Source organism: Pipistrellus hanaki, assembly GCF_964339955.1.
Source record: "Pipistrellus hanaki genome assembly, chromosome: 14".
Lineage (NCBI taxonomy): Eukaryota > Metazoa > Chordata > Mammalia > Chiroptera > Vespertilionidae > Pipistrellus > Pipistrellus hanaki.
In genome coordinates, this window is record NC_140516.1 from 13,465,391 (window position 1) to 13,481,457 (window position 16,067).

General features: G+C 56.7%; 1 protein-coding gene across 6 annotated transcripts; it reads left to right on the forward strand.

Moving 5' to 3' along the window:
• Window positions 1–598: 598 nt before the first annotated feature.
• Window positions 599–15,481, forward strand: LOC311632556 (dual specificity protein phosphatase 13B). 6 transcript variants are annotated; one of them, XM_084904210.1, is made up of 7 exons: window positions 599–792; window positions 3,905–4,112; window positions 6,232–6,435; window positions 7,608–7,708; window positions 11,448–11,621; window positions 13,742–13,962; window positions 15,034–15,481. In XM_084904210.1, exons 1-7 carry the CDS (start codon window positions 653–655, stop codon window positions 15,234–15,236), a joined length of 1,251 nt encoding a protein of 416 aa, XP_084760336.1. In that variant the 5' UTR covers window positions 599–652; the 3' UTR covers window positions 15,237–15,481. The 6 variants fall into 6 exon arrangements, 5 of the variants coding, with proteins under 5 accessions (XP_084760336.1, XP_084760337.1, XP_084760338.1 ...); XM_084904212.1 differs by lacking the exon at window positions 599–792 and adding an exon at window positions 1,645–1,781; XR_014796803.1 differs by lacking the exons at window positions 13,742–13,962; window positions 15,034–15,481 and adding an exon at window positions 1,564–1,781 and having other exon boundaries at window positions 11,448–11,483.
• The last annotated feature ends 586 nt before the right edge of the window (window positions 15,482–16,067 follow it).

Genomic DNA, 16,067 nt, shown 5'->3' on the forward strand with positions numbered 1-16,067 from the left:
GTCCAGCACTTATATGTTATATTATATGTTAGAAACATATAATATTTTCTTATATTATATGTTAGAAACAGAACATCCTTTGTTTCACTAAATCTTCACAATTCTTTTTTTAATCCTCGCCCAAGGATAGTTTTCCATTGATCTTTAGAGAGAGAGTGGAAGAGAGAAGGAAATACAGAGAGAAACATCGATGTGAGAGAAATAGATTGGTTGCCTCGTGCAGGAGCCCTGACCAGGGCCCAGGCTGGGGAGGAGCCTGCAACTAAGGTGCGTGCCCTTGTGCTCTTGACCAGAATTGAACCCTCGATCCTTCAGTTCGCAGGCCAACACTCTGTCCTCTGAGCCAAACCAGCTAGGGCAAATCTCCCCGATTCTCTGAGGTAGGTGCAATTACCCTTACTTTGCAGACGAAGAAACTGAGATAAAGTGGTTTGCAGAGGCATGTCCGATCCCATGTGGTCCATGGAGTTTGGGGCTGGGGGAGGGGGGGTGACTTGGGGAAGAAAATGTCCTGTTCCCTCAGGAGGCCCCGGTGACTTGCTGAGTCACTTCTTTCTGCCCCACCTGTCCCTGCCAATCTCCGACAGGAGAAGTGACACTGGAGAGGCCGGGAGGAGTGACTGCGGAGGCAGGGGAGTGGGTGGGCTGGCCCATGGCTGAGGCCTCGCTCCGAGACCCGGAAGCCACACCTTGCCCCAGTGTTGTGGAACTGGAGGAGCTCCTGAGGGCAGGGAAAATCTCTTCTTGCAACCGGGCGGACGAAGTTTGGCCCAACCTTTACATCGGAGATGCGTGAGTAGTAGCTGGCTTGAGGGGCGCGGCGGGTGGGAGCAAGAACAGACAGCTCCTGGGCTCTTTACCAGAGAGAAGAGAGGGATGGGAGCGCGGGGGGGAAAAGCATTCTAGACAGACCAGAGACTTTCTCCAAAAGTCCTGTGTGCTGGGGACAGTGCAGCGATCCGATGCGGCCACCAGGGGGAGTGGGGCCTTTGCCCGCCTGAAAGAGGGGAGCTCCCAGCAATTGCTGGAGCCTGCTGACATATCCAGGAAAACTGGGGCGTCTCAGGGGCAGAGGCCTGGGGAATGGTGACGTGGATTGGCCAGAGAGCTTCCCTTCCTGGTCCCAGCCCCTCTCCTTGGTCACAGAAGGTGAGGAAGCCTGACTCAAGGTGAATCAGGAAAGTTGTCACCCCTAGACATTTGCAGAATAGAAGCAGGTATGAGGCAGTGGCCAGCGGAGGCCGGAAGCATGTGGGAAGGCCTGGGGAAGGAAGGGCGGGGAGCTCGGTCCCAGGGGTGAGGCAATCCTTTTTCCTTCTGTCCCAGCCAGCAGGGGCGCAGGACCTCAGGAAGCAAAGAGGGGCTAAAGATAACTTCCCGTCCCACCACAAGCGCTGAGGGTGGCCCTGTGAGCTGTGGATCCAGCTCTAGCTTGCTGGGTCCCTTCCCCCTTCCTTTGGACCCTAATGGCTCCATCCCTCTGAAGTAGGCAGGGGCCCTGACAGAACCTCCCTCCTGGACCCCATGGCTCAGCCAGCCCCCTCCCCCCGCCCCCCCCCCCAGGGCCACAGCAAATAACCGCTTTGAGCTCTGGAAGCTGGGCATCACCCACGTGCTGAACGCCGCCCACGGAGGCCTCTACTGCCAGGGCGGCCCTGACTTCTACGGCAGCAGCGTGAGCTACCTGGGGGTGCCGGCCCACGACCTCCCCGAGTTCGACATCAGTGCCTACTTCTCCTCCGCCGCCGACTTCATTCACCGCGGCCTCAGCACTCCTGGGGGTAGGCCGTGGGGCCTGATCCCAGGTCCATCCTGTCCCGTCATGGGGGAGGGGGGGATGTCCCGTTTCCCTTCACACATCAGTGCCCTTCTGTTTTTTTATTTAAAACGATTTTACCCCCCTAAACTGTGAGAGAAAGTTTGTCTAGAAAGTCACAGAGGTGGACGTGAGCCACAGAAGAAAGGGGCCCGGGAAGCAAGCCTCAGGGCCAGGGAAGGGCCCTGGGAGCCCAGGAGGAGGAGGGAGCGAGGAAAAGGCACCCGGAGGAAAGCGGGGAGGCGGCGCTGGGCTCTGCACAGAGGGAGCCGCCCAGGTCCTCCCCGAGGCCTACGAGGAGGACCCCAATCATCCCTAGTTTTTTGGTTTTTAAAAATATATATATATATATTTTATTGATTTTTTTACATTTTTTACAGAGAGGAAGGGAGAAGGATAGAAAGTTAGAAACATCAGCCGAGACCGGTTTGGCTCAATGGATAGAGCGTCGGCTTGGGGGCTGAAGGGTCCCGGGTTCGATTCCGGTCAAGGGCATGTACCTTGGTTGCGGGCATATCCCCAGTAGGGGGTGTGCAAGAGGCAGCTGATAGATGACTCTCTCTCATCGATGTTTCTAACTCTCTATCTCTCTCCCTTCCTCTCTGTACAAAATCAATAAAATATATTAAAAAAAAAAAAAAAGAAAGTTAGAAACATCAATGAGAGAGAAACATCAATCAGCTGCCTCCTGCATACCCCCTACTGGGGATGTGCCTGAAACCAAGGCACATGCTCTTTCTTGACCGGAATCGAACCTGGGACCCTTCAGTCCGTAGGCTAATGCTCTATCCACTGAGCCAAACCGGCTAGGGCCATCCCAAGGATTTAAAAAGCCACCAGGTTTTTAAAAATTGTCTGCTCAGCGCGCCAGTGACTTACCCAACTGCATAGCTTCACGTAGGGAGAAGCTGAGGCCTAGGATACAGGGCATGCCCCGGGGCAGGAGCAGCCCCAGAAGCCAGGCCTCCCAAATGGCAAAAACAACTCTTCCTCTGCAGCACTCGGCCTTCAGAGACCGCTGCTTGGTACCCAGATGCCTGGTTTAGGCCATAAGTACCTTCAAATGGAAAAAAAACCTCCTAGCACCCAGCGGGCAACACGGGCCCTGGGGGGAGCTGGGCCCCGTTCTGTGTTTGTCCTGGGCGAGCGCTGTGGCCCTGCCGCGGGAACCTGGGCGAGCCAGCACTCCTCTCTGGACTTCCGTCCCCCATCTGTGCCATGGGAGAGACAAGACTGTGCCTCACAGCACTTCCTAATGCTCAAAACACCTGGACATTCCTTGGTTCTCCAGCCATTCCCTTGCCAGCTGTTTACTGTCTCTCTGTGCCAGGCACTGAGCTAGGTGCTGGGAATTCACCCTTAGACCAGGCAGGCTGTCTGCCCTCACGGAATTGTCATTACGTCTGGTGGGAAGACAGTCAACGCGTAAAGCAGTACGAGTGGGGAAACGTGAAGAGCTGAGGGAGCACAGGCAGGGGAGCTCAGGGCCGCGGACCCGGGGGGCAGGGTGACTTCCCGCCGCAGCGGCATTCCCGGGCCACATGCAGAAAGGATGAGCTGCTCCATGATTCAGGCGCCACCATGAGTGGCCAGGAAAGCCTATGCAAGGAAGCTGAGCCTGTGAGCCTGGCAGATGAGCAGTAGACGTGAGTCAGCCCGGGAGCAGGGGAAGGATTTGGAAGGCATTGGGATAGCACGTGCTGAGGCTGGAGGCCAGAGGCCACGACAGCGTCCAGGAGCTGAAAGTGACTCTGCACCTCTGGAGCTGATGGCGGGGTGGGGCCAGGTCATGGCGGGGTCAGCTGGGGCCAGGTCATGGCGGGTCTCATACGCCATGCTGAGGGCTTTGGGCCCCAGCCCAAGGGGTCCGCTTTGCCCGTCTCCCCACCAAACATAATGACAAGTACCAAGAGGCTAAATAGGAGTTGGTCTATGCATTTGGCAGATCATGACACGGAGGTCCCTACGTGTGGAATGCCTTGGCCAGGGCTTGGCACAGAGCGGGGAGAGAACATGGGCCCCCACCCCAGCCTCTGGGAGGGCCTGCTGGCGGGAAAGGGTCTTCTCTCACCCGGATATCTCCCGCAGCCAAGGTCCTGGTGCACTGCGTGGTCGGCGTGAGCCGCTCCGCCACCCTGGTCCTGGCCTACCTCATGCTGCGCCAGCACCTGTCCCTGCGCCAGGCGGTGATCGCCGTGCGGCAGCACCGATGGGTCTTCCCCAACCGGGGCTTCCTGCACCAGCTCTGCCAGCTGGACCAGAAGCTGCGGGGCGCAGGCCGGAGCTGAGGGGCCAGGTGAGGGCTGGGCAGGGAACAGGAAGAGGGAGGCCGGTGAGGGCTGGAAGTGAAGGGTCAGGTGCGGGTGGCTGGGGGAATGGGATGGGACAGTTGAGAGGTAGTTGTTAGGGCTGACTGGCTGGAACTGAAGGTTGAAGGGGGCTCTCCAACCTGCTGGGCCCCTCACCAACCCAAGGCCCAGTGAGGAGAGGCCTCTCTCTCCCAGCCTACCCAGGTTCTTCAGACCCCAGAGAGGATGGAAAGAAAGGGCTGGAAAGCTTACAATAGAAGAGGTGAGGCCTTCCTACCTGGTCTTGATGCTGACCTGCCCCGCCTCCTTGGCCAAAAGCCTGTGGGGGCTCCTTAACCCCCCTCCGCTAACCCATGGGCAGCAGCCCAACCAGTCCTGGAACCATGGACTGTCTGAACCTTCCCACAGCTTCAGCTCAGGGAGAAAGTGCGGCTGAGCTGTTGCTTAAGTTCAGTTAATGCTCACCTCATCCTGGCCTCACCATCCCCACGTGGGGAAGGAGAACAGGTGCTGCCACCAGCCATGACCCCCTCACACAGCCCTGCTGATGGGAAGCTCTCCTGTCATCATGCCAATCCATTCTCTTAGCACCCGATGCCCTACCTGCCTCCACCCCCGCCACTCAGTCTGATAGAAGGATTCTCCCTAACCTCCCTCCTCTCTGGTTCTGGGACCCTGTTAGGACATAAAGGTCTCACTGAAGTCTAAGACTCCTCCCTGCTTCCATTTCCCTGCCTCTTGTTCTGTGTTCAGCGCCTTTGGAGCAATAGCACAAGGGGGACAGGTCCCTGACACCTCCTCTCTGCAAGCCCCTCCCCTCCTGCTGGAGGCCAAGGCCCCCAGCTGCCTATTAGACAGACCCGGGCTACCCCAGCAGCACCCTGCTTCCATTTCTCCGGCATCAGCCCTGCCTTGTCCTCCAGCTCCCCGGGAGGAGGCAAGGTGTCTCTTCCTGGGGTGGGACCAGGACTGTGAGGGAGCTGCAGAGTGCCCACTGCCCGTCTCCCACCACGCCCAGGCTGGGTCTGTCCCCAGCTGGTCCCAACAGCCCACCTTCCCAACATCACATCCCCCCGAGTGCCATCAGCTGGGGGGTTAGAACCCAGAGCTGCTGACCACTCCCTGAGCCTGCCTCTAGCTCCTGCTAGCCAGCTCCTTCCCTCAGCTCTCCTCACCTTGATTTTGGCTGTGCCGCCCCACCCACTGGCTCACAGGGGCTGCCGGTGGGGATGGGGGGCTGGCCTAGGCTCTCCTGATGGTTGGAAGAGCAGCAGCTTTCTCCTCCTGCTAAGAGCACGGCCTGAATCTTCCCCCAGTCCCCACTCAGCAGAGCTGTCTTGGTCTTTGAATGCATAGCTGGCTCAACCAAGTGGTGGACAGGGCGTTCACATTAGCGATTTGACCCCTTCACACATGCTGTCAGGAGGGTGAGCATCATGGGGATGGGGATTAGGGCAGGACGGAGGGCTAGGCTTGGAATCTGGGGGTGAGTGTAATGGGAGGAAATGAGGGTCATAGCTGGAGTTGGGCGTAGGCCTGGGGCCAAGCTGAGCGGGAAGCTTAGTGGGGAGCTCTGCGGGCACGGGGCACGGGGAGCCAAGAGGAGGGCCGGAATGCACGCTCCCGCCCTGCTCTTTCCTCTAAGCAGGCTTCCGGAGCCTGGGAGAGGGGCAGCTCTCTGATCAGGCCCAGTCACCCCACTTCCTAGGCCTGAGGCTCTCCCATACCCGGATCCTAACCCTCAGCATTTTCCCACCAGGCAGCTGGCTTTGGGGGAGCCATCTGAGCTGCAGCATTGCACAGTTCCTGGGGTGCATCCCCCCAATAGTCTGTGCACCTGGAGCCCCGGGTGTTGTGCAGTGGGCAGCCCGTGCAGCCATACTCTGCGGCCCTGGAGCCGGGCACTCTGCAAAATGAGGGGCTGTGAGCCCCGGGCCCCAAACCCGCCTCCTCATCTCTCCCGGCACCGGTGCCCTCTTGACCTTACCCAGAGGGTTCAAAGCAGAAGCAGGTGTAGGTGGCAGCTCCTATCCTGAGCCAGTGATGGGGGCCCAGGCAACCTGGCCTTGGCTCACCTGCCTGTAACATGAGCTCCTTCTCCCGCAGAGCTGGTCCCTGCTCCCTGCCACGGGGCTCTGCCACTCTGCCACCCTGGCACTGGCCCTGCTGGCGCTGCTGGGGGCTCTGGCCCCAGGGGACGCCCAGAAGATGGTAAGAGCCCAGTGTGGGGTCCGGCCTACCGCCTGCTACTCCTTCCGCCTCCTCCAGCTGCCCGCACTTTCTCTCAGCCGCTGTCTTCAGTCCCCACAGGTGGGCATGGGCCCTGAGGGGTGGGGTGGGCGGGGTATGGAAGGAGATTGGAGGAGATTGCAATTGTGCGGGATAGCCTTTGTCCACAGCCGCCTCCACCAGCTCCCCTGGGCTCAGGGAGCCCCGGCAGGGGCTGGGCCTCATTCCCTGGAGCCCAGACTTCAGAGCCCCTGTAGGTGTGGCTGCGGGGGTGCACAGGTGTGTGCGAAAGGTACCTGAGAGTGAGTGAGAGAGCCCTGAGGTCTGGGTAATGAGGAGGGTCTCTGGAGAGCAGGGAGGGTTCTTTTTAAAAAATATATATTTTATTGATTTTTTACAGAGAGGAAGAGAGAGGGATAGAGAGTTAGAAACATGGATGGGAATCATTGATCAACTGCCTCTTGCACACTCCCTACTGGGGATGTGCCTGCAACCAAGATACATGCTCTTGACCGGAATCAAACCTGGGACCTTTCAGTCCGCAGGCCGATGCTCTATCCACTGAGCCAAACCGGTTTCGGCGGGGGAGGGTTCTTAATAGGCCCAAATCCAAGGTCTCAAGCTGATCACAGTTAACCTTCGGAGGGGCCTTAAGGACCATCTCCCTGGCCACACGGAAGTGAGGCCTGGCTCAGAATGCCTCTGGGGAAAGAGGAACTCGGCGGAGGGCAGAGGGGCTTCTGACAGCTGGATAGGGCATCAGAAGACCTGCTCTGAACCCCACTGACCCCTTTGTCTGTCTTCCCACTTCCCTCAGCCCGAGTCTTCTAGATCTTATTGTAATCCTCAGCCCCCAACTAAAGGCCCTGGGCCTGGGTTTGAAGTTGGCGGTCCCGCTGGTCTGTGTATGATTTGGGCCGCTCTCTTCCCCATCCTCCTCCATGGAGGAACCTCCCAGCTTCAACTTTCTGCCCATGTCCCCCCCACCCTCCCCCCGCCGCCCCCCCTCGAAGGCCAAGGGAGCTTTTGAAAGGGCTTATTTGATCTTCCTTCTCCCTCCCCTCAGCCAGCATCCACACCCAGTCATGCTGCAGGCATACCCCGCTGGCTGCCTCTGCTGAGCGGGGCCAGGTGCTGGCTGGGTGTGGCACTGACCACGCCATGGGACCGGTGGGGGCGTGGGGAGTGGCAGGAGAGGCCAGCGAGGGAGAGCAGCACATCATGCTTTATAATTAAACTCCAATCCAAAATAGAAACAGCAGCGAGTGCGCGGAGACAAGCGGCTGGGAGCCAGCAGCACAACGTGCCTGTCAGAAAAGACCAAGACCGGAGCCCGGGCCACATCCCCCCGCAGGTGGGTGAGTGCCCCTATTTCAGGGGGGCACAGAGCTGGCTGGGGAGTGAGGGCCAGGGCACCCGGGCCTGCCTGTATTGTGGTGGGGGTAGGAGGGACCGGGTTAGATTGGGGGATGGACTGGTCAGATAAAGGCACAGACAAAGCAGAGCAGAGCCAGAAAGACCTGAGCTTGAATCCTGGCTCCCATGCCATGGGCTGTGTGACCTTGGGTATATTGCTGAATCTCAGTTTCCTCCCCTATAACGTGGGGATGATGATATCACTTGCCTCATCCGGGTCCTGTGCGGATTCAAGGAGAAAATGCACACACTTAGCTCTGGCTGGTACACAGTACATCCTCAGTGAGAGGCAAATAGAACAATAATCATGACCAGACAGAAAGAGACATTGGGAAACACAGAGGTAAAGACCACGCCTCACTGTCCTCTGCCATGGCTCAGGCTTGAATAGGTAACAGTAATAATAGTGGTGATAATGGCAGTCAGGTGTCCCATGTATTGGACATCTCCCGTGAGGCAGAGCCTGTGGGAAGTGCCTTCCATTTATTACCCCGTGGGGGACACTGGCTCAGAGACGTGTGCGCAGGTGCGGGCACCGGGCCCGGGAGCTCGGCCCAGGTCTGCCCTCCTCCAAGGTCTGCTCGCTGGGTACCAGCCCGCCGGCAGCTCACCCCTGGCAGCCCACGAACACCTCTCTCAGGCTTCCTTCGCCAGACTCCTCAGAGAGAGATCTCCCACCCCACCTGTCCCGCCCGACCTGTCCCACGGCCACGTCCCGCCTGGTCTGCCTGCGAGGAGGAGGGCAGAGAGAGTGAGCAGCAGGGAAGAGCAGGGGGCTAGCTCCCGGGGCTGTGTGAGGAGTGGGTGGCAAACGGCTGCTGCCCTGAGACAGCCTGGCCCGGCCCGAGGCCACCGCCAGGCAGGGCTGCTGGGAGGCTGTGGAGCAGCCCAGCTCCTGGGGAGGGTGAGAGAGGCCAAGGAGGAGAGCCGCAAAGGCAGAATGTGTGAACTTGTAATCAGCAGTGACACAAGAGCAGGCAGAGCTGGTACCTACAGAGGCATTGGTTGGGGCAGTGGTCAGCAAACTGTGGCTCTTTGACCCCTTGAGTGTGGCTCTCCCACAAAATACCATGGCCTGGGGGAGTCTATTTAGAAGAAGTTTAAGTTTAAAACATGTGGCTCTCAAAAGAAATTTCAATCATTGTACTGTTGATATTAGGCTCTGTGGACTAATGGGTTTGCCGGCCACTGGGTTAGGGGGAGATGCAGGAAGGAGACCGGAGTGCATGGGGAGAGCAGCTGGGCCCTGCGTCACCCTCAGGGGGCCGAGGAGCTGTGGGAGGAAGTGTTGGGCAGTCCAGGTCTGTGGGTGGCAGAAACCCGGGGAGCTGCTGCAGCCACCCCCTCCCTGTCCATGGTTGTGCCTGGAGAGTGAAGAATGTGTCACAGGGCAGGGGGCTGCCCAGGGTGAGCTGCCGGCGGGTTGGTACCCAGCGTGCAGACCTTGGAGGAGGGCAGACCTGGGCCGAGCTCCTGGGCCTGGTGCTTGCACCTGTGCGCAGGTCTCTGAGCCAGTGTCCTCCATGGGGCTCTGTGAGATGGTACAGGGAAGGCACTTCCCACAGGGGCTGGGCCTGCCTCCGCTGGCAAAGCGGGATGGGGTAGACAGGTGGGGATCCTTCCATGGGCATCAGGAGGGAGGGGCTAGATGGGGTCTGACAAGAAGTACCCCTTAGTCCAAGGGAAAGGTGCCTAGGTCCCTGGGCCTAGGTCCCCTAGGAGGTTGAGGGCGGGCTGTGGCTGAGGAACCCCAGATCCTGGATCCCTCTGCTGTCTCCTCTCTGCCCAGCAGCCTCCGGAGGAGCAGAATCCAGCTCCCTGAATCAAAGCCTGGCTGCCTACTCCCAGGCACAGCTGGGCTGCGAGGCACCCACTGGCCACTGGGGGGCAGCCTTACTCCACGCCAAGCTCAGAGGACTGAGCCCCATCTGCCTTGCCTGGGGCTCAAGCACCAGCTGGCAGCTTCAGACCAGTGTGGCTTTTGGATAATTCTGGCTGCCCGGGGGTGTACCCCATCCTAGCACACTACCCCACTCTCCACCCTGTGGTTGCTGCACACCCAGCCACTCCTCTCTTTCTCAGGTCAGACCCCTACAGACTCCTCGGTCGGGCAGCAGCAGGGCATTTAACGTGGGAAGAGAAATGTGGCCAAGACCGAAGCAAAGACTTGCTTGAGGCCAGACTCTCCTCCCTGCCTCTCCCAGGTTCTCCTCCCCCCACTTCGGGCAGCAGCTCCCCCTCTCCATGGGCAGTTCCAGGCCTAAGAGAGGCCCAGCATGGGGAAGGCTGGGGTTTGGAGGGACTGCACTCCCCCCTACAGGGGCCTAAGTCTGCTCTCAGCCCCCCTTCCCCCCCACCCCCCAACCCCACCCCCGGGCTCCAAGAGGAGCCCTGGAATTCTAGCCGCTTCACAGCATTTGTGTTCTGGGCGGAACCCGCCCCAGCCCCATTCCGCTCATGTGCTTAGCCCTGTCCTTGCCCTCACTCCCCCACTCCCGGCCCTAGACCATGCCCTAGGTAGGTGGCAGGCCGCTCAGCCTGCCCTGAGAGGTCACCGTGGGGGATGAGGGGGAAAGCGGGGTCTTCACTTCCACCCTGCCCGCCGGCCGCCCGCTGGGTGAGCTTGGCCAAGCCAGTGGCCTCCTGGGTGCCCGTTTCTCTCTCTGGTCCCGGCACCGCCTGCCAGAGAGAAAAGATGTTTTTTCCAGTTTGTACCTTCCCTAGTTACTGGTTGAGAGGGCTAGGGGCTGTTAGCCAAGAGAGGCACTCCTTCCCGGGACGACACCAGACTCACGTTCTGGTGCCGCTGACCGCTCAGCTCAGCAGGGGCCCGGACTCCCAGAGCCAGCTGGTTCCTGAGACAGCTCACCCCACCTGGGTGAGGCCTGACCCGCAGCGCTGGCCCGAGCCTTCGGGGTAAGGAGGAAAGTCCCGGGACTTACAGGCACACGCGTACCAGCGGCTCCCCGCAGAGCTGAGTGGGCTCGTGACCACTCTCTGGAGTCCCCAAAGGTCGAAACTGGAAGACTTGGGGACTGAGCTGCGGGGTCAGAGAACAGGACTGACACCACAGCCTCACTACACACCGGCCACATGGCTGTGGGTGGCACTTAACATTTTCTCTCTGACCTTCAGCTCTCTCCCAGGTAAAATAGGGACCTACCCCTGAGAGGCCCCGGGCCCCTGAGGGGCATTAGCTCATTCAGGATGGAAATGCAACAGACGTCCTGCATAGCCCAGGCCCCTCCCTCCAGGGATGGACTGTGCTCCAAGCTCCTGACATGGAGGTCAGTCCAGGAGGTAGCAGAGGAGGGGCTGAGATGAGCTGCCCAGGCCACGGCGGGCCTTAGCCATCCGAGGCCTCCATCCCTCCAAGCCCCAAGTGACCCGCGACATAAGGGGTTGGATCTGAACTGACTCATCACCACAAACAGGGCCAACATTTCCGACCTCCAGGGCCTCTGGGGAGGGTGGGAGAGAGGGCAACAAGAGGTGATGCCCTTGCTCCTGGGAAACGGTCTGGGGCTAGGCCTCAGCCCAGCTGGGTCGGTTAATAACCTCACACCAACCCGCTGAAGCCCTTCCCGCACCGTCCCAGGGCCACTGGGCCTCTGGGTGAGCAGGACCCACCTTCTGGGGGCATGCCTCTAGCCAGCGCGGTGTCCACCCTGTTCCAGGATGGATTCCCTGCAAAAGCAGGACCTCCGGAGACCCAAGATCCACGGAACAGTGTCTGTGTCCCCCTGCCAGCCACCCACGCTGTCCTCCCTGCAGCGCCTGCTGTGGGTCCGCCGGGCCACCACGCTGAGCCACATCGACGAGGTCTGGCCCAACCTCTTCCTGGGAGATGCGTAAGTCCCACCCAACCTCTTCCTGGGAGATGCGTAAGTCCCACCCAACCTCTTCCTGGGAGATGCGTAAGTCCCACCCAACCTCTTCCTGGGAGATGCGTAAGTCCCACCCACGTGGGAGAGGGGGAGCAGAAGGGGAGCCTCTCCCAGAGCCCTCCAGGGGCACAGGTGGCACCCGTTGCCTCCCATCATCCCTTTCCACAGGTTTCTTCCCTTTTATAGAAATTGCTTTTTGAATGGTGGAAGTAGAACACTCATTACTTGTGCCTCAGAAATACCTTTTAAACCCTTCTCGCTCTAACCCTTCCCCTGTGGACAACCACTAAGTGTTGAAGTATTTCCTTGCTTTCCTTTACGCTTTTACCATACATATACCTAACCCTACAATTAGTTTACCCTGTTTCCCCGAAAATAAGACAGTGTCTTAAATTAATTTTTGCTCCCAAAGATGTGCTAGGTCTTATTTTCAGGGGATGTCTTATTTTTCCATGAAGAAGAATACGGTACACATTTATTGTTAAATGAAAATAAAGGAAATTTATTACCTGTATTCGGTACGGTAGTACCGTAGTTGTCAACACAAACCAGACAAACTGAGAATCCTGCAGAATCAAGAATTTAGTTATTTATTCAATGACAATCATGTCAACAACATCTTCTGGAACATCATCATAACAATCCAATTCCTGAATTTCCTGGTGAATTTCTTGTGACTCCATTTCTTTCAGAATCAGTGGACCAAAACTCTCATGTTTAACCTGGGGGGGGGGCTTATTTTGGGGGGATGCCTTATATTTCACTCAGAAGGAAATCTGTAAGTAGGTCTTATTTTCAGAGGATGTCTTATTTTCGGGGAAACAGCGTAGTCTATCTTTTAAAGTTAGGTGAATGGAATCACATTGTGTGTGTTTTGTGCGTGACACAATTTGTGCAAAATTGTAATATTCGCCCATGTTATTTTTATTGCTGTAATAATATCTGATTGTACAAATACCACATAGTTGATCCGTTTTATTGTATACAAACACTTGAGTTGTCCCACTTGTTGGCCATTATGAACAGTGATCCTAGAAACATTCCAGTGACACACACGAGTTACGTAGGGTACACAGAGAGAGTAGAACTCCGTCTCATTTTTTTCTTAAAATTTAAACATATGGGTCAATATATGTAGATTTTAGAAATTTTTCTTAATATTTAGAGAATAGGGATATTGTTCACAGTATGGCAACTATGCTTCCTCCCTACAGATAACCAGTAATAAAATCCTTGTTGACTTTTTAAAAATGCACACATACACACACCCACACTCTAATACATACATGCTTTTCCACATTTCTTTTTTATTTTTACAGAAAATAGTATCACTTTATAATCCTTTTTGTCATCTGCTTTATACAGAAAGCTTTTTTAATGAAATCATGTTACATATTTTTAAAACCTTCTTAAACTACATTCTGTTTTGTATTGTGCATTTTCCATAGGTTCTCAATATAGCATGAACACTTTCTTTTTTTAATTACATTTATTGGGGTGGCATTGGTTAATGAACTCCCTCCTTGTTCACCTGTTTCAGTGGTGGCATAGTATGTCGTTTACCTTACACACTCAGTCACCTATTCGAGGATGTTTAGTGCTTCCCCCCCAGATTCTTTCTTTAATTAAGTCCCTAGAAGTAGACTTGCTGGACAAAGCATGTGAACATTTAAAAAATACATATTTTTTTATTGATTTCAGAGAAGAAGGGAGAGGAAGAGAGAGATAGAAATGTCAATGATGAGAGAGAATCATTGACTGGCTGCCTCCTACACACCCCACACTGGGGACCGAGCCTACAACCCAGACATGTGCCCTGACCAGGAATCGAACCGTGACCTCCAGGTTCATAGGTCAATGCTCAACCACTGAGCCACTGAGCCACATTGACCATCTTTTGATGCCTAAGGCAAAAATACTCTCCAGAGAAGTTGGCCCGAGTGAAGGGAGTCTGAACTCTAACTAGAGGAGACCCTTCACCCGGGACCAGTTCGCTGTTCCCGCCTCTCCCCTTGATGGCAGTGGCAGAGGAGGGAGACCTGCCCCACCTCCCAATCCCAGCCTCCCCTGTGCCCTCCCTCCAGGTACGCAGCCCGGGACAAGAGCAAGCTGGCCCAGCTGGGCATCACCCATATTGTGAATGTTGCCGCGGGCAAGTTTCAAGTGGACACAGGTGCCAAGTTCTATCACGGAATGCCCTTGGAGTACTATGGCATCGAGGCTGACGACAACCCCTTCTTTGACCTCAGTGTCTACTTCCTGCCTGTGGCCCGATACATCCGAACTGCCCTCAGTGTTCCCCAAGGTGCGCTCCGGGGAAGGAGGAGGCGGGGAGGAGGTGTGGTGGGTGAGAGCCGGCGCTGTCCATTTCCCAGCAGCGCTGATAGGAGTGTGTCCTGAGCCACAGACCTCTCCAGCACCCACCACCCATGGTGCAAATAGCTTCTGCCATTTATTTATTCTAAATATATTTTATTGATTTTTACAGAGAGGAAGGCAGAGGGATAGAGAGCCAGAAACATCGATGAGAGAGAAACATCAATCAGCTGCCTCTTGCACACCCCCAACTGGGGATATACCCGCAACCAAGATACATGCCCTTGACCGGACTCGAACCTGGGACCCTTCAGTCTGCAGGCCGATGCTCTACCAGGGGTCTTCAAACTACGGCCTGCGGGCCACATGCGGCCCGCAGAGGAGTCTGATCCTGCCCGCCAGGTTTTTTGGGCAGTGAGCGCAGCCGAGGTGTTACAGTAGGAATTAGTAGTTCATATAGTCCGGCTCTCCAGCTCTCTGAGGGACCGTGATCTGGCCCCCACTTTAAAAAGTTTGAGGACCCCTGCATCCACTGAGCCAAACCGGTTAGGGCGCTACTACCATTTAGTGAGCATACCTTTCAGAGACTCCCTGGCAACCACCAATCACAGACAGAACGAAGGACCGGTGTGGTCATCAGTATAACCTATCCCTCCGTGCGAGAGCAGCAGTGGGTAGCAGGCCCGGGACCTACCAAAGGCTTTGAGCAGACTCTTCTACAGCGAAGCCTTGGCATCGGGCTGCAGGGACAGGGGAGAGGGCAGAACTGGGGGGAAAGAGAGACACAAACCCAGAGGACCCTAACAGTCCCCTCCTCCCCCACTCCCCACCTACTCACCAGGGTTTCAAGGATGCCACAGGAAGAACCAGGAGAAGGGAATCCCAGCCACTAACCTTACTCCTCCGCTAACTTCCTGTGTGACCTTGAGCCAGTTGCTTTCCCTCTCTGGGTCTCCTTTGCCCCATATGACACCGGGCACAGTGTCAGCATTCTCGGGTACTGTGGCAGGTGGGCTGCAGGCTGGCCAGGTAACTGATGCGAGGCCGGGTCTCCCTGCAGGCCGTGTGCTGGTCCACTGCGCCATGGGGGTGAGCCGCTCGGCCACTGTGGTCCTGGCCTTCCTCATGATCTACGAGAACATGACGCTGGTGAAGGCCATCCAGACGGTGCAGACCCACCGCGACATCTGCCCCAACTCGGGCTTCCTCCGGCAGCTCCAGGTGCTGGACAACCGACTGGGGCGGGAGACGGGGCGGCACTGACCTGGTGGACAGCCAGGAGCCCTGGCCCTCTGGTTCGCGTGGCCCCTCCCACCAGCCTGGCCCTGGGACAGCAGCCTCTGCTGTTTCCTGGGACCTTGAGATGAACTTAGCACGTGGGGCTTCGCTGAGGCAGAGGCAGGGAGAGCTGGCTGGTTCCCTTGTAGCAGGTGGATTTCCCTGACCTAATCCAGAGATTCTTTATGCAAAAGAGTTCAGTCTGTCTCTATAATAAAAGGTTCATCATAATCAAGAGACCTTCTGGTGGTTTGTGGAGGGGGGGGGAGAGGGGGTGGCCACGATATCCCAGAAGGCTCGGCGGCTCGGATGCAGTGTGATGGCGGCCTGGAGGCGGGGTCTGAGTCCCTGTCAAGGCTTCATGGAGAAGGAGGCCAGGGGAGAATCCATTAGTGATACTGGCCTTGGGAGCAAGAGGAAGGAGTGGAGTACCAGCACAGAGAATTAGCTGACCTTCTTCATGTTGTCCCCCTCCTGCCATCACCAAGAGCTGGATTGCCGGAGTAAAGACCAAAGTTCGAGGCATCACTGTCTTCACTATGAGGCCCTGGCCAGTGTGGTTCAGTTTGTTGGCACATCGTCCTGTGCACTGGAAGGTCCTGGGTTCGATCCCCAGTCAGGTGCATGGGTGGGGGCAGCTGAACAATGTGTCTCTCTTACTTTGATGTTTCTCTCTCTCTCTTCCTCTCTCTCTAAATATAAAAAATAAAAACAAACAAAATACCCTCTCCACGACCCACTGTGTGCAAAGAGCACCTCTTGAATCCCGTCCATCTTTTCATTTACAGTCTACTCTCAAACTCACACCACCTAGAA

Excerpts from the sequence above, each read along its gene's own strand:
- LOC311632556 (XM_084904210.1), top strand. The coding sequence starts at position 653 with ATGGCTGAGGCCTCGCTCCGAGACCCGGAAGCCACACCTTGCCCCAGT. Across the intron at positions 793-3,904 it reads AACCTTTACATCGGAGATGC|CCAAGGTCCTGGTGCACTGC; the intron begins GTGAGTAGTAGC and ends TATCTCCCGCAG. Across the intron at positions 13,963-15,033 it reads TGCCCTCAGTGTTCCCCAAG|GCCGTGTGCTGGTCCACTGC; the intron begins GTGCGCTCCGGG and ends GTCTCCCTGCAG.